This window comes from Camponotus floridanus, unplaced genomic scaffold, assembly GCF_003227725.1.
Source record: "Camponotus floridanus strain SB8 unplaced genomic scaffold, Cflo_v7.5 scaffold14, whole genome shotgun sequence".
In the NCBI taxonomy this organism is placed as follows: domain Eukaryota; kingdom Metazoa; phylum Arthropoda; class Insecta; order Hymenoptera; family Formicidae; genus Camponotus; species Camponotus floridanus.
Window position 1 is genome coordinate 2293109 of NW_020229259.1, and position 27948 is coordinate 2321056.

The following is a 27948-nucleotide window of genomic DNA, read 5'->3' on the forward strand; positions in this document are numbered from 1 at the left end:
TATATATGCCATGTTAAAATACTTATACTTTACTATGAAATACAGAACACAGACTATTTTCTCATGGAACAAAATCTATTAGCACAACTGTAAATGAAATTATAAAATTTGAATACAAGCGAGAAAAAAAGAGATATATACTTTTCATTGTCCGATACATAGACATGAAAGATTTATCACTAAATGAGAAATATACATATTTTTTCTTCCATATCCTTAAATTTTATAATTTTATTTACAACTAAGAGGGTATGAAGTAAATAATAAAAACATTTATTTCTGCCGTTTTTTTTTACGAAAAAAACCACTTCACTCGCGCACTTTAGAGTTAATAATTCACGCACATCAGGTTCAACCAATTCAATTAGTTGCTTAATTAAACTTGAATTTATAGCACGTGGATTATTCGAGATAACAGCCGATTCTTTGAATGAAAACGTCTTACATCTCTTTCTCTACGACTAGTTTTGTGTTTCTTTTTTTTATAGCACAAGTGCAGCCGAGTAACTTGTGGTTTTTTTCGCTTTTTCATTTCTTTTATTTTAATCAAAAATTCAAAGAACGTGGACGTAATGGCAGGAATCCGTGACTGCTTAGAAAACGTCGGGCGGCACGAGTCATCTCAAGCTGGTCACGCGTGCGACCGCATGCCACCGTTGTCCACTGCGGTTCCAATTGTAACTGCGAGAAAAAGAAATGTGATTAAAAATAGAATTGTGATTTTAATGCAAGCATATTTATAATAAATACTAATGATATTGTAGTAGAAAATTTATTTGATTTAATATCATAAAAATATTTTACATGTATATTATATATATAACATCATATTTTTTAAATAAGAATCATTTTCAAGCTGTTGATATATATGCAGATATAAATTATATAGTGTGCATTTCCATAAAAATCATATATAAACATAAGTTATAATTAAATGAAGTGAATTAATTCTATATTTATTGAACTAACTTTTATCGTAATTGAAATTTTGATTTTTTTCTAATAATATTGGCTATAATAATAAATACACATATAATGATATTCAATCTAATTAGTCATAATTAGTGTAGGATAAAATTAATTTTAATAATTGTCTATGTGAACTCGAATTTCAGTTGACTTATATGTGATTTTTAAATTGTTTATAAACATAAAAATCTAAACAAAATATATTTATCAAGAACTTACCTTAGGTCGTTTTATTGGTCTAAGAGGCAGAGGGCTGAAGATACAACAAGGACTGTCGAACGCGTCAAACGTGATCGCTCTCTTGGCATTCGGCTTCCGTTGTACGGATGAAAAGTCGTGAGGAGTCTGGAAAGGATAGACACACACTAGCTGCAGCCGGCAAACAAGAGATATTCTTAGAAAATAGAATACGAGTTGACTTTATATTTGAAAAATTCGGGAGATGACTCACAAAATTACAACTAATCGATGAAAAGAAACAGGTCGAAAATTGTAAGTTTAATTTATATTTTTCAAAGATTATAGAATAATATACAAAAAATTAGTTCTGAGTGTCATCTGTATCATTTTTCTCGCTTATTTGATGCATTTCGCAGAGGAAAGAGAGGAAAAGAAAGAAGAAAAAAAAGAATGCCCACAATTTGTGAAAATGAGACCCTTGGGTGACAATATAAGGATTTTTGTTTGATTTGATCCCAGATAAGAAGTTTTGCTATCTGTGAGTTTTTATCAAGTTATTTGATCTCTAAATAAATAATAATGTCAAATAACTTACAATTTAAGAATCTGTTTTTTGATTTCTTTTTTTTCTATTGAATTTTAAGTTATTTTGAAGAAGAAAAATATTTTTAAATTCTTGAGCAAAAAAGAGAGGGAAAAAACTTTATAGAAATAAATATCCAAATAAACAGAGAATGGAAAAGACTAAATCTTTACGTTTTAAATACGCGCCGTGCGAATTGTTTTCAACTGGATACCGCGCATAAATATCTTTGGATCGGGAAGAGGTTGAGATACTTTGGTACGCTAGACCAGGCCTGTATAAAGAGGATGATTTTTTAGTTAGTGTATGCAATTAACATGCGACAATTTAATATATTATGTAAAAAAAGAATGCATTATATATATATATATATATATATATATATATATATAAATGCATTATATATATATATATATATATATATATATATAATATTAATGCAATATATATTAATATTAATATATAGAAAAACCACATTTGAAAAACATTATGCTCGTGCAGGATCACGTTTAGAACTTAATTTACAGGAAAAAAGGATTAGAATGATATATATTCGAAATAACAAAATAATATAGGAATGACATCGTTTCAAATGTGTTAATGCATTTATCTGTATATAGTATAACTTATATTATTTGTTATCGACTCGTTAGAATCCATTCTTAGCAAAATTAATAAGAGCGAAGCAAACAAAAACGGAACAAAATCGGTCATATGCCGATTATATACACGCTTAAAATATAATATGTATAACTTAAAACATAATTAATAATTTATAAGCATTTTTTTTTATCGAAAAACATAAATTATCTCAATTCGTAAGATTGAAAAATGCCTATATAAATATCAATATAAAAATATTGACGTAAATAATTTAAGTATTTTTGTTGTTAGTCAAAATGGAATGACACACAATACTTTTTCTCTCTCTCTCTCTTTCTCTTTAATTTTGTATATATAATAATATATAAATTATATATAAATTAATAAGACTCTCTCATTCTAGAATAATAAAGCTAATAGAGTAATACTACGTATAAATAATTAACAGGGCAAAAGACGCATTATATTGAAATAACTTAATATATATAAATAGTTCGAGCGTCGGTAAATGCCGTATATATACATATATATGTTTTAGTTTGTTATATATTATTTTATTATATACCATACCTAAAATTAACACCAACAATAATCTTTGGATTGGGCAATATTAAGAGAACGGAAACATATATGTTTGTAGATAGCCATAAAGAAAGAAAGAATAGCAAGTTAATGATATTTTCTGCGCTAATTGAATTTTTTCCTTAAACGATGAATGAGAATAAGCATTATATATAAATATAAAACGAAGATGGAAAAAAAAAACTTGAAGCATAGACATAGCGTTAAAAAGAAAGTTAAGAGGCCGGCTAGCGTGTCTAAGGACGATTGGTACGGGAATAATACCAGGATAGGGCGGGTTGATCATGAATCTGATTTTGGATATGTTGTTGTTCTACCTTTACTGGACTAGTTCCTGCCGTTAAGAAACTATCTTCCAATGCCATAGATTCGGGTGAGAACAGCATGGAGGCGTTCAAACTTTTACTCTATGAAAATAAAAGCAATAAACATATTATTATCTGGTCCGTTACATATGTTTCTTGTAAATTTTGAGAATGCGTTCAATCGAACGCAATAATTGCAGAATTATTCATGTAACATACTGGTGTCTCCACGAGAAAACTCATCTCGGAATTGTCCTGGGACGCCCAAGCTTGACAGAGGGCTTTGCGCGCTCGTTTTCCTCCTGGTGCACTGTTCTCTTTACCGCGTCTTCGTACTGTGTTATAACCCGAATCCTGAAGAATTGTACTCGTGCTAGCCAGACTCTCGCGATCGGTCTCCTGCTTGATTATCTCGGTCAAAGCATCCAAACGACTAGGAGTAGCAGGTAACTGTGCCGCCCCTGTTCGTCGTTCAACTTCGGCCATAGCAATTTTGAATGGCGTTGGTGTCCTCGGTGTGTTATCGTCTGTAAAAATAAAGGTAACAATAAAGTCTTCATTTCTAAAAAAATCTTATAGAATTTATGTACACAGATGTTCCACGTATAAAACATTATCTCGATAAAAAGATTTTTTATGGTATATAATTAGAAGAGGATTTATTTAATACATGTATACATAGTAAATTCGAAATATATGTACCGTTTTGATTTCGTCGGAAACCGGTAGGTTGCGGAGTCGTAAGTGGACCAGGACTGCTTCCTTTAGGAGTACTCGCGCGCGGCCAGGATGTTTCCGGACTCAGAGTCAAGAAATGCGAAGTGTTCAAGAATTGCGAGGGGCTGAATGGAAGGGGCTTCATAGGAGTCGAAGGAGTCGTGTTTCCCGTTAATGTTTGTTGGCCTATTATATTGTAATCCGATAGATTTCCGCTATCAGGAGTATCTTCTATCCTCTGCAGATTCTGCACTGCATTTTTGCGTCTGCGTAATATAGGAGGTGGACTGCTCTTCTTCTCTGTGTGTTCGGATATCTCCTCTAAGTCAGGCATTGGTATTAATTTTATATCCGAACTCCTCGACGTTTCTTGTGATAAGTTGTAATATCTGCGCATACGCGTGAAAAAGAAAAAAATTAATATTTACAAGCAGAGTAAAACAGTAGACATTACATCATTACATTATTTCAAGCATACTTAGAGAATGATGATATTGTCTCGATTTTCGTTCGAGAAGAGGCTTTCTTCGATGGAGACTGCATGCGTTTTTCATTGTCACGTGCACACCTGTTTGACAGTAACATTGTATCTAGATATCCTGGCGTTGCAAGATGTTGTTGTTCCAAAGTTTTTATCCAATCCAGATCAATATCGATAGTTTGCAAAGTGCTATTGGCTGTTAGTGGTGAAACATCTTCGCTATTAATTGGATCAACTTTTACCCGACTTGAGTCGCAAAGGCCATCTTCTAGATCTCTCATGGTAGTGATATTTTCTGTATTTTTTCTCTTACCCCTACCTGTAAGTTTTGTTGATTTCTTTTACTATTTTATCAAGTTTGTTTTATGGAAAATATAACAAACATTATATATATATTCATAATTATATATTCACATTATATAATTATATATTCATATTATATTAAATTTGAAAAAATATTATCAAGTATTATCATGATATTATCATTTAAATTTTATGTGTCGCTATGTATTATAAATAGCACCTTTAATTGTAGTTCTTCCTTCTTCGGTTTCATACTTTCTTCTCATTGTGCTGTTCCAATGATTTTTAATCGCATTATCAGTCCTGCCCGGCAATAGTTTGGCAATCCTCGCCCATTGATTGCCATATTTACGATGAGCCTCGACAATTACTTTATCCTCAATCTCAGTCCACGCGGTTTTTTTTATTTCCGGATTCAAGTGATTGTGCCATCGTTCCCGGCATTGTTTACCAATTCGGCCTTTAAGATGTCGCGCTATCAATGTCCATTTTTTCGGGCCATATTTCTCTACGAGTTCAACCACTTTCTCATCCTCCTAAAACAGAAGAGAAAATTATATTTTATAAAATATAATAGAGTTTAAAAATGTTTATAGAATTATTGTAATAATATTTTATTACAACAATTTCCAATATTTTAATAAATTATGGAAAAATATGGCTTTTTGAACTATTTTTCGAGTTATGTTTATTAGATAGATAATAACATAATCGAAATATAAAATATAAAAACTTATATATAAAATAATATATAAAAACTCTAATATATAAAAACTTTTCTTTGATTAAAAAATCTAATCTTAAAAAAATATTACGTCACAGAGAGAGAAAATGTATGCTTTATATGTGAATCTAACATGATATATAATTACACACACACACGCGCGCGCATGCACACGCATATATATATATATATATATATATATATATATATATATATATATATATGCGTGCATGCGCGCGCGCGCGTGTGTATTTATGTACATAAAATCGATAGAAATATTAAGGGCATATTGACGATATTTACATGAGTATGAAAATGAGAATATCAAATTGCTATCTCGGTAAAAAAATATCACAATAGAAAAAAGCTTTAATAATTCATTTATAAGCGCATGATTTTTTGATTCACGAAGTCGCATTATATGCCCTTGACTGTTTCGAAGTGCATTGGCACGGCGATGCAGCATCACCGTGTGGTCCAAGCTTTTTCTTATTGCATACTCCATCGAGGCGAGCGGCAATGAAATCCATGCAGTCCGTCGCGTAGGCGGTATGTGCAGTGCCGTACGACGGTAATGTATTACCCAACAATATATGTACATATATATGTACATATATAATATATGTATATGTATATATGTACTAAAAAAATATATATATATATTTATATATATATATATATTAGTATATATATACATATACATGGGTTACATATACGTTAGATAATATATATATATATATATATATATATATATATATATACACATATTATCGTCGTTAATGATACATGTATAAAATTTATCCGACATTGATAAAATTTATATATATAATCATAATTTATAATCACTTCACTACATTGATATTATGATTGATTACTATGATGAAAAGCGTAAAGTTTGTTAATATTTGCTGAAATAAATTGACTTGTTCTTGTAAACAATTTATAAATTGTGTATATTTTGCATATTGAATAAATTTGAGTATTATTTGCATATAATTATACTGTGCAGACATTTTTTATGTATGTTCAATATCAAATTATTAAAGAATGAAGAATTTTAGAAACATTTTCTCACCTCTTTCGTCCATGGACCCTTGACCAATTCCGGATTCACGACTTTAGCCCATCTCTGCTGGCATTGAACATCGCTTCGATCTGGGAAACGACTGGCTATAATGTCCCATCGTAGACTAGTGCCAAGTTGTTCCGCATTGCTTACTAGTTGCTTCAATAAAGCGTCCTGTAAAAAGGAAAAATGATAAATATAGTGAAAATATTTCGCTTCATAAGACGAGAAAGAACGAAAGCGCAATGTGCGGCACATGGGAGATCGATCGACCTCCGTAGGCTTTCCCACGTGAAGTCGTATAGTACACCCTATGTTCTATGGGGTAACCGAGGCATCTGTCTCCCGGCATGCACGGTGGTGCAACTCGTTGTAGAAAATACGAAGGGTGGACATTTTTTTTGGGATCTGCACATTTATTGTCCCTCCCTTAATTTGCTACATAGAATTGATATAATGTAACGATATACATGCTTATCCCTTAATAAAAAAAATTTTCGGAATCAATATAACTTCAAAAAAGAAATTCTCACAGTTACAAAAATTTAATTTTATATTGAGAGAGGCTAAAGAATTCTTTATAGTAAAATTAAAAATTTTTTTATATATTAAATTTTTTTATATTAAAGATAAAATAATACCATTAAAAGTTATATTTATTACAATATAAACTTTTATATTGTGATTTTTCTTAAATAATAGAAGCCTTACTTCTTCTTTGGTCCATCTTCCTTTATTTATGTGTTTTCCTTGTCCGTGACTTGAAATGGATATCTGATTTTGCACTTGATTTTGTACTTGATTTTGTACTTGATTGCTTTGACTAATCATGCCATACTCGTTGTCAGAATCTCCACCACTACTAGAATCGTAACCTGACCTAGATCGAGATCTGAAATATGCAATGAAATATGATATAATGAGACATACAATAAAATAATTTGGATCGAAATAAACATCGCGAATAATAATATTTAATGAACAAATCATATAATACGAGCTAAAAATATCATATAGTTATTAATTAACAACTTTTTATAAATAATTACTAAGATTTGTGAATTATCTTCGTAAAATACAGACTTTAACATGACATGGGACGGGTCATGGATTTTGTAAGTCTGTAAACATGTCGAAAAAAAGGATTTTCAAAATCGATATTTTAAAATTTAGTATTAACATCGATAAAAAAACAGAGAGAATTAAAATGTTATGTCAATGTTCTGTAATTTTCTATCAGATATTGCTAAATAATAAGGCGTAAAGAAACGAGTGTCTTCCTTTCTGCAATGCGGGGTTTATAATCATCCGCTTGAATCAAGATTCTAGCAATACGGAAGTTTAACGAACATATATGTATATCTTTTATCTAGCGAGAAGTAACGGCTGAGACGGGAAATCACGGATGGCTGAATATCCTGCCCCGATTTTTATGCTTCCTTTCTTTTGTCGCATAACTTTTATCGTCGCCGTCCCTTCCTAATTTCACCCTCGCTATTCAGTAATCTTGACCGCGAAAACATCGGTTTTTGTGGTCACGTAAGACTTGATCTTTCCTCGTTTTGGGATTTCCTGTCACGTTTCGTACGCAGGTAATTGAAGTGCTTCCTTATTAACTTTGTAACATCCTTTGCACATCCTTCCCCAACCACCAACCAACAGTCTCAAAATTTCACATATTTACTATAGAAGAATGTAAGATTTCGCACATAGTTATATATACGTATTAATAATTTTTATTTAATTTGATAATAATAATATTTGATAATAATTTGATAATAATTTTTAATTAATTTGATTATAATTATTGCTTATTTTTATAACTATTTTAGTATAACTATTTTTTAGAGTTTCAATGTAATTTCCATCTTATTATGTGTGTGTAATCCTGAGAAAAAAGCAGATTAATTAAATTGTGAAAACAGACTGCTAATTTTTCGCAGAGGTGAGCTTACGCACTGTTCAGCCTGCCTCCATAATAATGCATTTTGAAAATAAAAGGCAATGACGAACAAGGCTGTCTCTCCTCTATGTACCGCGCAATCTGCTTCACCCTCACTTTTTCCCCCTTTCCCTCGCTTCTAACAGCTGCATATAGCGGAGAGAGTTCAGGGTAAACGCGATTGGGGATACGCTTAGCTTATGCAAGGACAGCATTCGCGGAGCACCACGGGCGTATGCGTGTTGTAAACATATGTGTGCTGCAGATGGCCCGGAGTCCTATCGTTCCTATTGCTTTATGCATTGCCGGGTGCCATCGATTGGAAATATCTTCACCTCTAATGAACCCATTTCAATCATGAATTTATTATGAATGCTACACGCGATTAAACAAAAGTGTTATATATCATTAAAAAGATCAAAATGCTGTATGCTTGTGGAAGTGATTTTTATTCGCTACAAGGAAAATAAAAAAAATTAAATACCGTATATAACTTCATATAAAACTAATTTTTGCGTATATAAATAATTTATTGTATGTAATACTTAATGTGTGACTCTCTAAGCGATTCATTTTCAAGCGCGACACTACATATGTTTGTTACACATTGTGAGCGATACGAAAGATGAAATTACGTCACCACGAGCAGCTCAACACCATGGAATGCAAACAAGCTAAAACGATATCGTTTAATTACATCCGAAGAAAGAACTTCTTTCATAACGTCGCAATCGCCTCTACGACAAACATTGCTTTCTGAGTATATTGATTATGATAAAGAACAAAAAGTGCTATAGTTAAAACAACATATCAATCCAGTCCTATCCGTACGTATAGATTGTACAGATAGTGTATAAAATGAATAATATAAAGGATAGATTAAGATATTGATATGTCTCAACTCGATTCGATAATTGTATAATCGATCTTTTATGTGACAGATATCGTTAATATCATGTCCCCTGCACCTTTTAATATGAATATATAATTCCACTGCAGGTGCGTGTACGTTTATGTACACAATACTTTGAAAATATTTAAAAACCTGTACAAGGTGCAATATAAAATGATAAGAAAAAAAGCATCGCTGTAATGAAAACAAAAGCATCAATGCAATTATAAATATCCTAATAATTGTGCTAATTGCAATCCTTTCCAATAATAAAATGTAATTTTACAAGATACGAAGAGGAACACAAAAGGAAAGAAATGGTTTCAATCTTTTGAGATAATAATAATTCAATTAAAGATTCTTTAATGATAAATATAACAAAATTATCTGGAATTTACACACACATATATATGCAGGAACATATACATTTAAAACATCTTTCCTATGAATGTAGAAATTTTACATAATTATTACTAATTCCTATTAATGAGAACGACGTTCAAGTTGGAGATGTATCGAATTAGCACACGAACGGGGCGGGTCTTTGACAAGTTACGTAAAGGTTTTCGCCGAAAAACTTCTAACGATCATCCTTGAATTTAAATCCTTTGAGCACGCTAAAGAATTTTTTTCACGACCTCCTCGCCATTTGTGAAAACATATATCGGGCATAGTAATGACTTTGATGTATGAATAAAATCATTGTTTAAAAAGTGGGATAGTAGAAAGAATGAAGTAATTAAAATATTAAAACGAATAGTCATTCTAAGAAAGAAAGTAATAATTGTATATTATAAAAAATATAATTCTTATAATAAAAAAAACATTGTACGATTCGAAAAGTTAATAAAATATTAATAATTTTATACATAAAATAATATGCGCAAATTTAAATTTATATGTATGTAAATAGCTATGTAGCTGTATATAACTGATTATGTTTTATATATATATATATATATATATATATATATATATATATATATACAGGGTGACCCATTTTAACTTAGGCAGCCAAATAACTCGAAAAATAAGCACACTACGAAAAAATGGTTAGAATCAAAATTTCGTCATTTCGAGGGGGACGTACAATGACGTTAAAATCAGCCCCCTCACCCCTCCCCCTGGGCGGTGAGGGGGGGCAAGTTTGAAATCTTAAATGGAACCCCCTATTTTTCATTGCATATTCTTGTAGCTTATCTCGAGAGCTTTCCAAAACACTATAATTAAGTACCTTTTTATTAAGTACTTTTTGAGTTATAAGGCTTGAAATAATTTCTTAATTTTACATAAACCATAAAATATCTAGTAAACCATTCATTTTTCGATTATCTTACCTTCATACTTTTATGTACAAAATAATGAGAGGCATCAATTGGTGTAAAGAAAACACATAGTTGTTTCTAAGAAAAAATATGTAATTTGCAATTAACAATTCCATATTTTTTCTTAAAAACAACTGTATGTTTTCTTTACACCAATTGATTCCTCTCATTATTTTGTACATAAAAGTATGAAGGTAAGATAATCGAAAAATGAATGGTTTATTAGATATTTTATGGTTTATGTAAAATTAAGAAATTATTTTAAGCCTTATAACTCAAAAAGTACTTAATAAAAAGGTACTTAATTATAGTGTTTTGGAAAGCTCTCGAGATAAGCTACAAGAATATGCAATGAAAAATAGGGGGTTCCATTTAAGATTTCAAACTTGCCCCCCCTCACCGCCCAGGGGGAGGGGTGGGGGGGCTGATTTTAACGTCATTGTACGTCCCCCTCGAAATGACGAAATTTTGATTCTAACCATTTTTTCGTAGTGTGCTTATTTTTCGAGTTATTTGGCTGCCTAAGTTAAAATGGGTCACCCTGTATATATATAATTTAAAATCTATGTAATATGTAATAATATAACTATAAAATATGACAAAATATGTCCAAAAATATTGCGTTACAAGTTTCATATAAAAGAATAAATTATTTCAATATCTCTCGATATTATTAATTATAGATTAAGTGCTATTTTATTTGCGTTAAAAGCTTAACACAAAAATTTTTCCACAATTAAATGGCGTTATTTCTAAACTGCAAATTAATATAATAACTTTGAAAGAGTTTTATGAATTGCAATGACAATTATTGACGATCTATAGACTTATATATAACATGTGAATACGTACAACAAAAAGAAATAAATGCTATTTTCGCCTATTAGTGAATTTTAATTGACAAGAATCATAAAGAAAGTAGGTGCAGAAAAATAAAGTTGACAAAATTTGAAATGATTCAAAAGAGACAAAATAATAGAGAAAATTCTCTAAAACTATCAATCTTATAAACTTTATAAAAATTATATATACATTAAATACAATCGCATTGAAAGACATTAGGGTCGGTGAACTATAAACAAATTTTGTTCTATGTGCTCATTTTTACATCCTCCCTAAAGAATCGGGTAATAAACTCAAATACTAAAGTAATAATAACAGAGAAAAAGAAGTTTCGTCCTTCAATCGTTTTAATAAAATTTAGAAAAATCAAAAGAAACATTCAAGTAAATTTATAATACGTAGCTTTTACTTGAGAGGCGACAACAGAAGCAGGTGCCACTGACAGCTGCTTACTTGTCTAGGAAAATAAACGCTATGCACATCTTTTGTCACACCAGGCAAAAATGACATCTTACATTTTTATAGTCTTCAATATACATATACGTACAGATATATTATGTAAATTACTTAGACACAAGTCATAAAAATTGATCTTTAACGCAAGATAAGTAATTATAAACGAATTATAAGTTACCAATAAAAAAGAAATTTATGTTATAAAAATTTCATTATTTTTTCTTTCATTAATGATAATATTCAAGATGATGGATATAATCGCAACAGAACATAATAAAATATTGCTCCTCACACTTCTGTTTCCTGAAAACGAGAAATGCTCGAGCGAAACTTTCGAAGCGAGGCGAATGTGGGAATGGCTTATAGGACGGACGGATATCGCTAAATATTAGACAATAAAACGACAACACGCGGGACGAGCTATTTGACTTTTCGTGAGAACGAGAGAGGAAGTCGTGTGTGTGTCCGTGTGTGCCGTGGTAATGGACATCTGCCAAAGTTCCGAACTTTCCCCTCTTTCTCATCCGCGCTTCTTCCGTTCACGTTCGGCGCTCACGCGTGCAATTCGCCTTTACGACACCGAAAGCCCTCAGTTTCTCTTCCTCCTTTCTTTACTTCCTCACTTCCGCCTGTTGCACGTCACGCAACAATAAGGTCATCGCGCGAGGCAAAGTCCCTTCGAGGGACATAAAAATCTCCGAGATCGAGAGAATTATGACTCGAACAAAACAAACTTTGCGTTCGGGACTTTGTCGGCATACTTATTAAGATAATTGATTAAGATAATCTTTTATAGAATTGCCGTTAATTAATTTAACACGCGGAAGTTAATTTTTCCCCCAAGATAGATTATTTAAACTTATTTTTCTTCGCATTCAGGATGCTTTTTGCTCTAATAGTTTAAACTATGTTAAATTTTCGGTGAACACACAACATACACAAAAAATGAGAAAAAGAGGGAAAGAAAGAGAAAAGATTTAGTTATATATTTTTTTTCATGGCCTCTTGAGAAAACATTCTTTATCGTAAATGTGATATGACATCAGGATTTGCATCTTATCAAACGGACTAGTAAGTTTGTGCACCGTTACATTCGTACATAACAGAGCAAAATATTAGGTCAACGCAAATACAGATCCCGTCGTCGCGTTGGTCGCGTGCGCCACCCGCAACACACAATTGATCCTTTCGTCAATTTTATAGTGTCTGGGACCAGGTGTATATAGGATCCAGGGAATGTTCGTTCATAGCCGGCGTCAGCTGCTGCCCCGTGTAAAAGTCCCACCCTTCGACTCTCGTTCTCGCGATCACCCGAGATATGACGACTCTTATAACGACGCGTGTCCTCTTGCTTCATTCCCTCCTTATCATCAGACTACCTTGGCCTCAGAACGACCGATGACACCGAGTCTTATATATATATATATATATATATATGTATAATGCTGTGTGGTAAACCAATGAGCACTTTTATCTTTTGAAGTTTATGTCATTTTTAAATAAAGATGAATATCTAATGTATTTTTACGCATAATTAAACAGTCTTTGTTAATTATTGATACTGTTAATAATACAGTACACGCGAAATAATAATATAAAAAAATAATATACTATATAATATAAAAAATAGTAATACACTATATTTATTGAAATCATATCATTATGCAGAAATTTTAGTCTAGTACAGATTTTTATATATTTTAATAATCTCATAAATATTAATTTCTTCTATATAAGAAATATAATAAAAACAAAAACGTATATATACATTTGTTTTCACTTATTATTATGTATTTATTCATCAAATCAATCAATAGATGATATTACTATTTTGTTTCATTCGCATTTTGAACAATTATTTCGATTACATAGTGTAAAATTTATATATATCATAAAAACTGTAACATATTTTAGACATTTTGTTCTTTAGATATTTATGTTATTTATAATAGTTTAATTGCATATCTTCATTTACTAACAAGGGAGCAAAAATTGTAAAAAATAAATAATAGAATAAAAGAAAACACCTGTCGCAGAGATATTGAAATTAAAAAGCCATAAAATGAAAAAGAGAACACGAATTCGTGATGCAATAAATTGGATCATTCAAATATCGTTAATATTACGTTATCAGCAAATGTGATAGTGCATTAATTTATCTTTCTTTATTGAAAATAATTAATAATTAATTTCGTTAAAGCTTTTTTAAGATATATAATTAAGTACATATATTCTGATTCTAAAACGAAATCTTTTCATTTTCGATCTCATCCATAAAAATTCCTTAGGAATCAAACTTTCCTTCCATTCTAATAATTTCTTTCGCCAAGGGACAGACGAGTCTGGCGGCTCTCTCTCGATTGAATAAATATAAGGTTATTGACATCACGTGGAACCTGTTTGAATTACACGGAAGAATCTTCTTTCACAAAAATATCGAATCATTAATAATTTTCTTAAACTTCAGGTATTGATAAATTGACATCCATTACTAAAAAATGCGAAACACAATTATCTTCATGTAAACGTTAAACAAATGTTACCTCGATATTTTTTTAATTTGAGAAATTATTTGCAGATGTATCTGCAAATCTGTAATCTGACAATAAAGCCACGCAAGAGGACGATGCCCGATAAAATTGTCGCCACGAGATCGACTCTAGATTGCTAGAAGAGAATTCCGTAGAAACCGGGAACGTTCCGCGTATTTTAATGAGGCCGCTATCCATGAAGGATCATCGTCCGACGAAGGCCAAGAGGTAGGATAGGCTCCAAGATGAATTTATTTGTGCCGGTTCAAACATGCACGGGGTATACGCGGGGTACGCGAATACGGGGTAAGTGGATAGGTAGAGGCATACGTGTGTATCTACCTACACGTGTACTTATATACACGCGACCGTACCGGCAGCCAGCCAACGACATCGGGGTGGAGGTCTTTACCGAAAGACATCTGGCTACCACCTGCCTCGATGCCCTCGCACTCGCTCCATCAAACTTCCCCATAATAGAACGCTCCCGAGCATGCGCACCCGCTCTCACATGACGCGTGCACATGTGAAGAGTACGTACGTATTGTGTGTATCGTGACCGTGTGACTTATACCGTGTGGTTTTACGCATATGTGTGTACGCGTACGCGCCGCCAATAATCGAGTGCTCGTGCTCCTCTCGTTCCCGTGGGGTTGTGTAAAAATACAGGTTTACCCGGTATATGCAAGCGTCCTATTTCATGTATATGGCATCGAGAATTAAATATTCATTCACATCCGTATAAATAATCTCCCATATAATAAAGATAATGAAAGTATTTTTTTTCAATATCTATTTTGACTAGAAATGATTGAAGTGTATGCTAATCGAAAAATTTGCCAATGAATGCTACCGGAAGTAACATACATAGCCAAAATCATAATACCATATATTTTTGTAATAAAAATAGATACATATCGCACGTACTATATTTTTAATTTTAATCAAAATCTAAAGTCTCAATTATTATTATTTCATCTATTTGAACACACGTTTTTTATTATGATTAAATTTAGAGATATACTTTTCCATAGAGAATTAAAAAAATTTAAATCAATACAGAAAATGCATATTGAATACTTTTTTGTAATAAAAAAATTCAATTATCTCATCCTTAAATTATTCAGATAATATATAGCCAACAACATATATTAACCGGTCATTCTCTGGTGCATCTATCCCAGCTCTCTCTTTCTCTCTCTCTCTTTCTTTCATTAGTATACACACAAAATATACATACGCACGACGCACAAGGCGAACATGTCCGCGAGAGACGAAGGGAATTCCATCACCCTTCTGCCGTAAAAAAAAGGCGGGAAGCCCTTCGGCGCGCGCGCGTTTCATCCCTCTCGTTCGCCGAGGTGCGCCTCGTCGCCGTACCACGCCTTTTACCCCCGTGCCCATTGCTAAGCGATTGTATATCGGACGAGCCACCCGGTGCTCGTTCCCATGACAAGTGCGATGGGTATTTTCACTCGTGAATCTTTAATTCCACCGTGGGAATCGAGACTATATCGCATCGGCCGGAGATCCGCGCCGATATTACGACTAAGCGCGGATATGTTCCGTGATCCGATTAGATTACATCCTTTATAGACGAACTACATATACAACGCGGTCCTTTGTGACACCAAGCGGGAGGAATATGCGTAAATCTCGCGGATATTATAGAGTTTAGTCGAGCAAATATCTCTCGTGCGAACAGAAAAAATTCATTCTTATCTAAAATATTTAAAAAAATAAATGCAAGGAATATACACACACACATATCAAAAATAAAATAAAAAATGTAGATGTATCATAGATGTATAAGAATAATATAAAAACTAAAAAAAATTTGAGAGAGAGTAAAATAGAGAAATGATTCTGCATCTATTGAAAAATGAAAAAAGATTTTACGAATGCACTTAGCGCAAATGATATAAAATATAAACATATACATAATATAAAATAATATATATCAATACTGAACACGTCATCTGATTCTTTCATCTTTTTGAATAGCATTTAGTCCTTTTTTATATTTTTTACACGACAAATGTAAAATGATTTTGTTAATATTTTCGCCCTCCCTCCATTGAAATTGATACTTCAGTACTTATTAGACAGGATTATTTCGAAGTATTCTTATCCTCGAAGCAGATGCTGGAAATCAAGTTCGCCCTTATGTACATCCCGCCGATCAGCGTCGACCCCGAGTGCGCTAAATCGATATCGAGACATAATGAAAAGGAAAGAAGAACGGGCTGCGAGAGTAGTCCAAGGGCCGCGGCTGTCCCATCTTGAAAGAAATCTCTTCAAGGGGCCCGGGCGCGAATCTTGTCGGTAACCCCCTTCGAAATTTGTTATTTGACGTTTTAGGGTGGCTTTTTCTGGTTCGCCCTACATAGTCTGATTCGATAGAATTTTAGGGTAACGACTAGCAGCTGTCCAGACGTTGACTCGATTCAGTTTTAAATTCGAAAAATTTAATCGCGTATACTCGAAATCGACACGACGAGCGCGGATTTTTTTATACAAAGAAACGTTCTTTATATTAACTTCAATTCTAATAACCGATTAAATAATTCACGGATCTCACAGATTGATATTCCCGAAAATGTACCAGAGAAAAGTTCTCCGGTGAGAGATTACACAGAGAGAATACAATAGACGTTTTATTTATATAGATAACATACTTGCATCCACAATTGATGTTAATAAAATTAACAATAATTCATTTTATGCAATTTTGTAACACTTTAGGAAAATAAAATTTCATAATTTTACTATTTTTAATAATAATTACCATATTAAGAAGCAGTAATATTAATTACTAATCAAAATTTAAAAAAATTTAATATTACAAACAATTCTTTTTACAATAAATTTAAAATAGTATATTAAAACTAATTTCATAGAAATATAAGATTTTAAACAAATATTTATTTTACTATTTATTTTAATGATTATAAAGGCAAGTTCATCACGAATTGAGCAGTTTATTTCAAAGAAGAAGAGTTTCGAAAATCATTAACATAAATATCGAAAAACCATTGACCATTCCTATTTTCTGGCTATTCATGTTAAAAAGAAAGCTAGAGAATCGAGGGAAAACAAATCCTAAAGACACACCTCAGTATTTCATTATGAGCAACTATTCATATATCACTTTGTATCTATAAGCCGAAATATTTTTCCATTCGATTGTAGGTAGCATATGCTAATAGAAGTGACCTTCCATGTATTCGCAAGCTTAATGATCTTTCTAACAATAAGACCCACCCGAGTGTGAAATCGCGGAATGACTATAAAGAGTAGCTTTGTAATTTCTTATATTGTTATCAATGGAAATTTTTACATTACTTTACATTATATTTTGTACTTAACAGCGGGATATTGAACAGACGCACACAAATGATAATAACCTTGATATCAATAAACGTGAATATTTAAAACTTTCGCTTTTATGTAAATTTTGTTTAATTTTTTTATTCCTAAATTTATTTTTAAGACTAATATAAAACAAAAATATACAAAATAGATAATAAAGAAATACACGTAATATTTTTGTATAGAAAAATGCAAGACAAAAAAAGAAAATTTTGACATAAATAAAGCAATCTTTATTATTCTTTAAAATTTATATAATTTAAGCAAAGAATATTATTTTATTAGAGATTTTATTGAATTCGAAGAGCTCCAATCCGGATAACAAAGATTATCACATTGACAATGAGATTTATTTTTTATATTTTCATGTTAGATGTCAAGTATTCAAGATAAATTTTAAGATGAATATAAGAGAAGTCTGCGAGACATAGGCCAGTATTCATAGTCTGATCTTATATTTAAGATCATCTTAAATTCATCTTCAGATAATCTGTAGCCAATAAAATAATACATACAATATCTAAAGATGAACTTAGGATGATCTTAAATATAAGAACGGACTATGAATACCGGCCATAAATGCAGTTGCATATCTCGTAATAACGTCTAATCAAAACAAAAGCAATCCCAATCTTTCGCAAGAAATATGCATCTGAATAAAAGAATACAACGAGTTTCAGTAGAGGTACCAAATAAATGATGCAAAAAATTCTTAACAGAATTGGCCTGAAACCGGGTTTAAATCTCCTCAGTCAACCTAGTCCCCCTGTCTACTCTCCCTTCCTTTTTGTCTTGTCGAGGCTGTAGACCTGCGAGGACGACCGGCCGGAAAAAGACGAATAGTTGTCTCGTCGTTTCTTTTGGCTTTAAGCACTCTGCTGAGCGACTAGCACTGAAAAGCGCGCGATAGCTGTACTTGAATGAGAGAAATACCATACTGCGAATGGCTACGAAGAAGTTGCCGGATTTCTTGTCTGTCGTCCATCCATTCGTTTGGACGCTTATTTTCTTTCTCTCTCTCTTTCTTTATACCTGGGGACAAAATACTTCAACCGGATAAAACTACGGATTCTTGGAATAAGCTCAAAATTTTGTCTTGAAATTTTTTTTCAATATCTTGGTCAAAATTTAGATTTTAAGTGAAAATATTTCGAAATTAATCAAAATTATTTTTCAATAGTTTTCAAATAATTAATAACTGACAATAAAGGATTTTTTCGCGCAAAATTAAGGAAGCAAATTAGTAAATTTGTGGAAAATAAATAAATAATGAAACTCTATATAATTAATATACAATAAACTTTAAAAGAATTATAATTGGAGAAGTTTACTTATAAAATTGATATAATCTAAAATATACGTTGAAAATTGAGAAGCTACGGCAAATGATGACTTCTCCTGACTGTTTCGCCAAGAAAGAATTTGCAAAAAAATAAATTAGCCGAACGGATCAAAGAATTTATCTTCGTTTGGAAGAATATCTGAATAGAGTTCCCATATTATATGATATATCGTTGAATATTCATAAGACATCGATTATGTTACCTAACAGAATATTTGAGAATATTAATCGTGTTCTCATAAACGTGAATTCCACACGAATCAAATGACAATTAAATTTATTTTCATGATTTAATTTATTTATAAATTAAATTTTTTAAATAATAATTTTTCGAAAAATCAATATTTCATTGTAATTTTTAAAATAATAAAATATATAAAATGTATAATGATTTATTATATTTTATATCAATATATAAAATATAATGAATCTAGTAAAGAACTTTTCACAATCTCGTCTTCGCGATAACACCGCATCCTTTGATATCAATATTACGCCGTTTATAACTTCCGTCGTTGGAAATATATACTGGCGTATATATATATTTTCTTACTTTCATACGATATTACTGATACGACTGACCTCAGTTCATTTAATTGAATATTTGACCTAAGCAACTCTGAGAGAGAGAGAAAGAGAGAGAGAGAGAGAAAATATCGAAGTATTTACTTTGCTTAACCCTTCATGGGATTGAGAATTTCGAAAAAACATGGTTGTTATATAAAAAACTCAATAGAATTTTGTATATTTCCAAAAAATAAAAATGTGAATTGAAGCATTAAATGCAAATTCATGTAGAGATTTTATTCAGAGCAAAGATGTTGCGCACGACAGTAGTAAAATTTTGTAATATTGCAATAATTTCTAATGTGCTAAGAAAAATAAAAATAAGAAAAAAATAAAAAAAAATAAAAATAAGAAAGCATGATCATTCTTGTTCCAATATTTGATTTTTATAAACTAATCTCAAATTCACATGTTGATAAAGAGAAGTGAAAAATAGATAAACGAGCAGACAAAATTAAATATTTAAAATATTTCAATTACATGAGCAAAAATAATATAATAATAATTAAAAATAAGTCACTACATCGTTCATCTCGATTTAGATCTGTGAAATAAGTCACGAGTATTCATTGGCGCTTCAAATGTGCGTGCCATCTTTATAAAATAAAAAAAACAATAAAAATACATAAATAACGATTGACGAGAATTTCCTCTCGAGAAATTACTTACGCTTCTGTAGGCGGTGAGTAAATGGACGAATGAGAATAGGATGCGTTAATCGGCAATCCACTGGCGACGAGCAATTCATTTGATATCATATCCATCATATATACAATCAGTGTACGATTCTTGTGGGAAGACGCGATGACGAGTGGTCGAGGGAGAATCGAGAGAGCGCCAGAGCACAAAGTATATCGGGTGAGTATACGTAAATAGATCCTGCGAACCTCCCGTAGAGATGCTCCGAAGCTCTCTCTGTTCACAAGTATTATCTAAACGCGGTATGGACCATTGTGTGAATTTTTCCGAGAAAATATAGCGTCAAGAGAAACAGAGAAAGAGAGAGAGAGAGAGAGAGATAGAGAAAGAGAGAGAGATATATATATATATATCTACACACTTCACGCTTACGCTTGTTCTTTAATCTCTCTCCCTTTTTTATTTCTTCCTCTTTATTATTTCTAGCTCTCTTGTGCGTCTTCTCACGAAACTTATGAAGCTTACGAGCGATAAAGCGTGACGCGCATTCCTTCTCTAGTTTTCTGTTCCCTTTTCCCTCACTCTTTCGTTCATTGTCTTTCGTTTCCTCCGCGTGTCTCGTTTCTTTAAATAATTTTTAGACTAGATAAATATTGTTCGATTCGCGTATATTGCGTGAAAATGAACGATAAAGTAGCGTCCGAAATCGCGAACTCGCGTTGACGAGGAGAAAAATAATCGTTCACCACGTGTCCTAGCGCGCGCGCGTTTACGAAATATTTCCGCGTCCTGTCGAGTATACCGCGCCGCGCGGCAACGCTCGACTTTCGGCTCGTGGACCGAAAAGGCGTCCTCTTCGGACGGCGGTTGAGCTCGGACTGGCGAGATGGTAGATGGTATTCGAAGGGTTCGCACCAGCGGAGCGACACAGTGCAAGTTCTAACGCTGGGTCCTGGTGGGCAAGGAGAGAGGGAGAGTCGCCAGGGAGAGAGAAAGAGATGACAAAGATGGAGGGAGAAAGAAAGAAAGAAAAAGGGGACGCACGGGGGAGCCGGGATCTCGACTTGTAGAGGAACGAAGGACGAGGTGGGGTGGAAGCGCCGGTCGTCCCTACGAGACCTTCCAAGCGTATGCCTGGTATGTACATACGACGTGCATGTATATACGAGAGAATCGCAGCTAAAAACGATCGACCGGGAAAAGGCGGCAAAATACGTGGACGAGACTACGAGCCACGATTTCATGCCTGCATGGAATAATAATCGAGACGAGTCGGAAAAGAAGGTCCACATGTGGAGAGAAAAGTCCGCTTGAGCTCGCTTTATCAACGAGTTAAATTTAAAATTGAATTTTATGTGCCTAGTATGTTTCCTATTGGTAGAAAAGACATATGTATTGAACATGTAAAGTTTATTGGTCTAAAACATCATTGAATATTTTTTTAAATTTATTCTTTCAATAAATTATTAAGTAAATTTTTAAAAATTCTCACGGAAAGCATACTTCTGATAGAATGTATCGTCATTAATCGTCATTTGTGCTATTTATATTACTCTTCATATTAGTTTCTTTTTAATTTTATCTAATATAAAATTGCTCGAAAATTGCTATCACCATAAATTATCTAATTTTAGAAAAATTACTTTTAACATTATTTAGTGTTTCCAAATTTTTTTAATTCGTCCCTGTAACGCTACTTTATGGGTTTTCTTTTTTTCTATAGATTCTTTTCCTTTTGATAAATTGCTTTTAACTTTAAAAAAGCAAAAAAGTGAAATTTGAAATGACGGTACATTTAAGAGAGAAGAAACGCTTTGTTTGTGAGAATGTAATAGACGCATACCTCGGGACTCTCACAGACTCAAAGTATACCTTCAGTTTAAGTTATACCTACACTATACCTGCTCACGTAAATATCTCGAAAATGTAAAAATTACGGAACTATATTTATGTGAACTATAATTATGTGAAACCGAATAAATATATTAAAATAGTAACTGATGTTAAACATTGAGTAAACAAATATGTATATAAAATATATATAAAAGAGTATGGTTTCATATTTAACAATATTGATATTTTATATTTATTAAATATAAAATTTGATATATTTATTATTTATCAAATATGAAGTTTGATATTTATTAATATGAAATTTAGTTTGATATTTATTAATATGAAATTTAGTTTGATATTTATTAATATGAAATTTAGTTACTGAATAATCACGTCAATTACAATATAAACTGTGTGCTTAACGCGTAAATATAAAATTAATATTTGTTTTAGTGTCAATTAATATAAATTCATACAATAAAAGCAAAGATTGCATCTAAGGTTTAAAATAAGGTTTTCTAAATTTTATGTGTAATTTAACTATAATGTGAATGAGACCTTAGGACGCTTATCCCATCGAGAGATACAGCGAGAAAAGTAAGTGAAGAGAAGGAAGATGAGAAGGAGGAAAGAGAGAAGAAAGAGAAGATGAGTAGGAAGCGGAGGAGGAGGCTGCGGCGAGGCTGACGAGGAAGAGGAACGTGAGAAAGACGAGGAAATGAGAGGAAGGGTTGCGGGAGTCCGCAAGGTCTCGGCGGTATCACGTTGTGTTCTGGGAACCGATCGAATACTCGATGAACAGCAGCAAAAGAATTGCTAACCGATAGAGCAAAATCATCGTAGATCCTTCTACGTGTCACGCTTCCAAGAACACCGATAATCGAATGACAGAATTTCGGCGGCTCCAAATTTTCCCTCCCCCGCTCTTTTAAAAATTTAATTTACGGAAGATTAAGAAGAGAGTGTTTATATTTGATCAAGGACAACGTTTTCCCTTTTCCTTATCTACAATAACAATGGAAATTATAATCATAACAGAGCTTCTTAATCTCGAAGGATAAATTAAAATAGATGCAAGGCGACCAGAAAAATATCGCGTTCTTCATTAATTCCTCTTTAAATGTACTAAAATTTTTATGCACTCTTTTTAATACAGTCAGAAGAAACCTGAAGGCTGTAAGAGGCAGAGATACATCGCGCGAGAGAGGCAACGTTGCGTGACTCGTCTCACTCGTCTCGGAGACTGCTCCGAAATTGAGAGCGGCATATGCTGAAGTTGAAAGGATATGCAAAATCTGGAAGAAAGGACTTCCTGCATGATGTACCAAAAACTGCGAGAGAGAAGCGCGTCCGGACCGACTAACATTCTTCGCAGCCGATTCGAGGAAGAAACGTGAAGAAGAAAGAGACGTCGCGAGGACGCCAGAGGGAAAGAGTGACGAAGAACGATGCAGGTACGCGCGGGACGCGGTGATACGTCGGTGGATTGGATGCAGGTCGTGATACAGACAGGTTTTTCTCGCCGCAGCGCACGAGAGAGCAGCGTCTTCCGGGTTCTCAATTCGGATAAAAAGAAGAGTGCCAAGCTTCCAGGCGAGAGGCGGTCCAGCTCAGACTACGATCATCTGAGAATCGCTCCAGCGGCCACCCTTACTCGACGAAAAAATATACCAAAAAAAACTTTTGCGAATAACGGACAATTGCCTGGTATTGTCACGCGTGGCAAACTCTGCGTTTTGCCGATTATTCGTGTTATTTTTTGAGAGTTCTTTTGTATGAAGGCCTGATGCGTCAGATTTTGTACACTCGGTATTTTTAAAAAATATTGGGTCGCATGATTGTTGCAATTGTTGAAAATTTATGATTTTGTATTTAATTAGTAAAAAGAGAAGGAGTAATATATCAAAAATTAAAAAATATCTAAGACATATATCTAATAAGAGTGCTAATATTTTTTGCTATATATATATATATATATATATATATATATATATATATATATATAGCTTTTTTGTAGATAATCATCACTAGAAAGTTTCCTAAGTTTTATGTATATATATAAAACTTTTATAGCCTTTCTTTTCTATGGGAGAATTTATTACACAGGTAGTAAAGTGCAGACAAAATATCGATACAGTATTTTCCTAGTACAAAAGAGTGAAATTTTTGAAGAAAACTGTTTCAAACATTGTTGACATCAGTCAAGTACATAAATATTTTATTTAACATTATTTTGATGTTATATAACAAAACATAATTAGATATCAAATAATGATAAAATAATAGTAGAGCACTAATGTTGTTATGCTATATTCTAATAATTTGCTAATATTATTGCTTTTCTTTATGCTTTTCTTTTATATTTATTTTATTTTGATTTATTTTGATATTTATTTTGGTTATTAAAATTAAATGTATACATAAATTTATCTAATTCTTTCAATTTCTTGTTTCGTTGGTAAGAAGATATCAGAATATACATGAAAAAAATTCCCCTTTATACATATATAATAAATTTTTATACCGAAAAGAAAGGCTACAAAGGTTAAAAAAGAAAAAAAAATATATACACCTATTTTTTTCTTTTTTTACTCTTTATATTTAACCTATATATACCTATATTTCTGTATGAAAATTTATTATTGGGATGATAAAATACAAAGTATAAAATACAAAGTATCGAAATGAGTCTGCGTGAAAGTTTAATGTTTGAAACTTTATGAATTTTGCTAATAATGTTCGTGAATTATGTTAATCATATGACTCTCTTCAATTTTAATACGCTCAATACTGATCATTTTCAACAATGATGCAATAATAATTTTCTATGTATAAGTCCCGGCGTATAAACTTAAAGAGCCACATGCGCCGGGTGTCGATCCTGCCCTACCGCCGCCGTGCGCTGAATAGCGGCGCATCCACGAAGGATGAAAGAGATGGGGCCGCGACCAAACCGGGAGGGTCCGTCGTCGCCTCTGTTCCTATGAACGGGGGGCCAGCTGTCCCCCGTTTGTTTCCGCGCGCGCGAGCGCGAGATGACCGCCGGCGTCGCCGGCGACATCGGGGTCACCTAACCGAGAGCTTTCTGTGTATGTGTATACATGTATGCACTGTGCGAATCTCCGATAAACAACACCCAAGTGTGCGAAATTTTTTAATTGATTTATTAACTAATCCATTTTTGGGCGAAAAATTTATCACGACTGATATGATTTTAACGCTAAATAAATTTCTCTTACTTTTTAAATTCAATGTTTAATCTTCAAATATTAAATCAACTGTCTTAATTAAGTTTTTCTTTTTATTTTATGTCAAAAATTAATTTTTCAGATAGATATTTGCATAATGTAAATAAAGGCAATTAAAAAATCACGCAATGATATATAGACTAAAACACAAGGTAAGCTATTTGGAGAGCTCGAATGTATATATGTACCGGAAATAAACGAGCAGAACAGCAGGATTAAAGAGCACAATCTTCGAATCATAGCAATATGCAAATAATGGCGCGAAACGCGTGAACAGACGAGGGGACGATCAAGGCAAACGGAGAGGAAGGAGGGGAGAGACGTGGGAGGTGCAGGAGGGTACGACGACAGGACGACAAGCACGTAGGGGCGTGTTCGCGTCTACGACAAGAGACCAGCAGGCGATGCACGCGTAGTGTTTGTCCTCGTCTGGCAGTTGCCATGCGGGGCACTGGAGAACCCGGGTTGACGTCACCCTATCTCTCCCAACGGGCAACTTAATATTGATAAGTGGAAGCGTGTAGCGTTCCGGGATACGAAAAAAAAATCGCCTTGTTAGTCGGGCATGCCGGGGTACACGCGCATGATTGACTATGATTGATTCTGCACATTTGCGTGCGATAGAAATAAAAGCGCAAAAAGATGCGTATACAATATTTCGTATAATAATTATACTTAAACTAACTAATGAAAAAAATATGTATCTTTGTGCAAATCAATCCTGAAAATAAGCACAATTTAAGTATAATTATACGTAATGTTTGATCGATGAAGAATTATGAAGGGAACGAAAGAGAGAGAGAGAAAGACAAGGGGAAATAATTCACAACAAAATAAATCACAATGATTCGACTTCTCACAGAAAATGTTACTTATGAAAAGAAATATTTTGAATATCTTAATAAGCGAAATTTATGCAAATAAATTTAAGAATTTTCATCAACATTGATATACAACATTGATGACAATAAATTTAAAAATTTTCATTCTATATTTTATATATCTTTTGAACTTTCCAACTACTTTCATGGATTATTTTACCTCGGAAAAAAAGAATGATTTATTATACGCGACTTTTAATAAAATTTGTTTTCTATGAATAAAAAAAGATTATTTAGCATCACTCATGTGTGTATGTATAAACACAAAACAAGAAATAAATATAAACTATAAAAGAAAATATCAAGTCAAAATCAAATGTGATGTTCTGAAATATTCTATAGAAATTAAATATCGTAATAATATGAAAAAATGTTGACTAGGGGACAAATGACACACATAACAATGATAATACATCAAATCAATAATAAATAGATCTGTGACGTATTGACAAACGATACTGAGTTCACCTCGAAACAGGAATGTCATTGCTATTTTCAATTTTTCGCATTACACTATATAACATATTATATTATAGAATTAATAAGAAATAGAAACAATGAAATAATAAAAATAAAATTGCGCATTGTATCTACGTGATGCATGCGAAAAGGTTAGATGCATAGGAATGCAAAGATGCATTTCTCAGATCTTTCTGTCCAGAAAATACTATTGAATTAGCATAATATTCTGAAAACAATGAATGCCTCGGTCTTTAAACCTTTTACGATATCGAAACATCGCGCAATATATTTAGAAAACAAATATCTGTCATATGACAAATATCCCCGACTGCACTTTCCCACTCTTTTTCTTTCCCGCCAAAATATTTCGTTTTAGAAAGGACTATAAAAACGTAGCCAAGATACTTGCTTCGACTGCTTTTCCCGTGTTGTCTGCATCCCTTTCTCTTCCTTTTTCTCTCTAAAGTTGAAATTTAGACTTATATAATTTTAAACGCATAAAGCATGCAGAAAAAGAGGGAAAAAAACAGAGAGAGGGAGAGAGAGACGTATCAAAACAAGCAGCCTCAAAGAGCTTAGGAAATTGGAAAGGCGCGAGTTTTTGGTGACAGAAAAGCAACATATAGACTCACCTCTTTTCATCAAGATACATATTGTTCAATGTTACATCATTGCTGGGTGAACTGCCGTAATTTGCGTTAGAACGATGATCCCTTAGCGATTTAATTACAATATGGCCGGTCATGCACCCTCGAACAACGCGAATTCGTGATTCTCAAACGGGAGGACCTTGTCAGTCTCTTATGATGCTGTCACGAACCAACACGAATCGCCGATCGCGTTCACTCATCCACTGCGGATCCGTCCAATCGATCATATCCCGCTGATGATCGCGTCAAATCTCGACGAGTTTGACAGACGGGGTTTTACGGCATGTTTCGCTCCCCGCGATGTCGCGACACCATTTATTTCACGTGACGCGCAGGGTAACTTCCTGTGATATACGATGTTTTCCTGTATTATCGACGATACTTGAAATTAGACACTCTGTTACGTTATCGACGACAAAGAATCGCACTACACTTTTATACAAAATATT

At 32.8% G+C, this 27948-nt stretch overlaps 1 protein-coding gene across 4 annotated transcripts; it reads right to left on the bottom strand.

Annotated features, from left to right (window-relative positions):
* LOC105256035 (myb protein) lies at window positions 1-27917 on the bottom strand. 4 transcript variants are annotated; one of them, XM_025406308.1, is made up of 11 exons: window positions 27482-27917; window positions 27259-27309; window positions 7225-7405; window positions 6523-6687; window positions 4944-5259; window positions 4418-4739; window positions 3925-4328; window positions 3442-3749; window positions 3235-3324; window positions 1189-1314; window positions 1-681 (listed from the first exon to the last, which is right to left on the bottom strand). In XM_025406308.1, the coding sequence occupies exons 1-11, from the start codon at window positions 27592-27594 to the stop codon at window positions 547-549; spliced, it is 2211 nt and encodes a 736-aa protein (XP_025262093.1). In that variant the 5' UTR covers window positions 27595-27917; the 3' UTR covers window positions 1-546. The 4 variants fall into 4 exon arrangements, with proteins under 4 accessions (XP_025262093.1, XP_019884581.1, XP_019884580.1 ...); XM_020029022.2 differs by lacking the exons at window positions 27259-27309; window positions 27482-27917 and adding exons at window positions 20453-20715; window positions 20948-21306; XM_020029021.2 differs by lacking the exons at window positions 27259-27309; window positions 27482-27917 and adding exons at window positions 20453-20715; window positions 20844-21306.
* Between the last annotated feature and the right edge of the window lie 31 nt (window positions 27918-27948).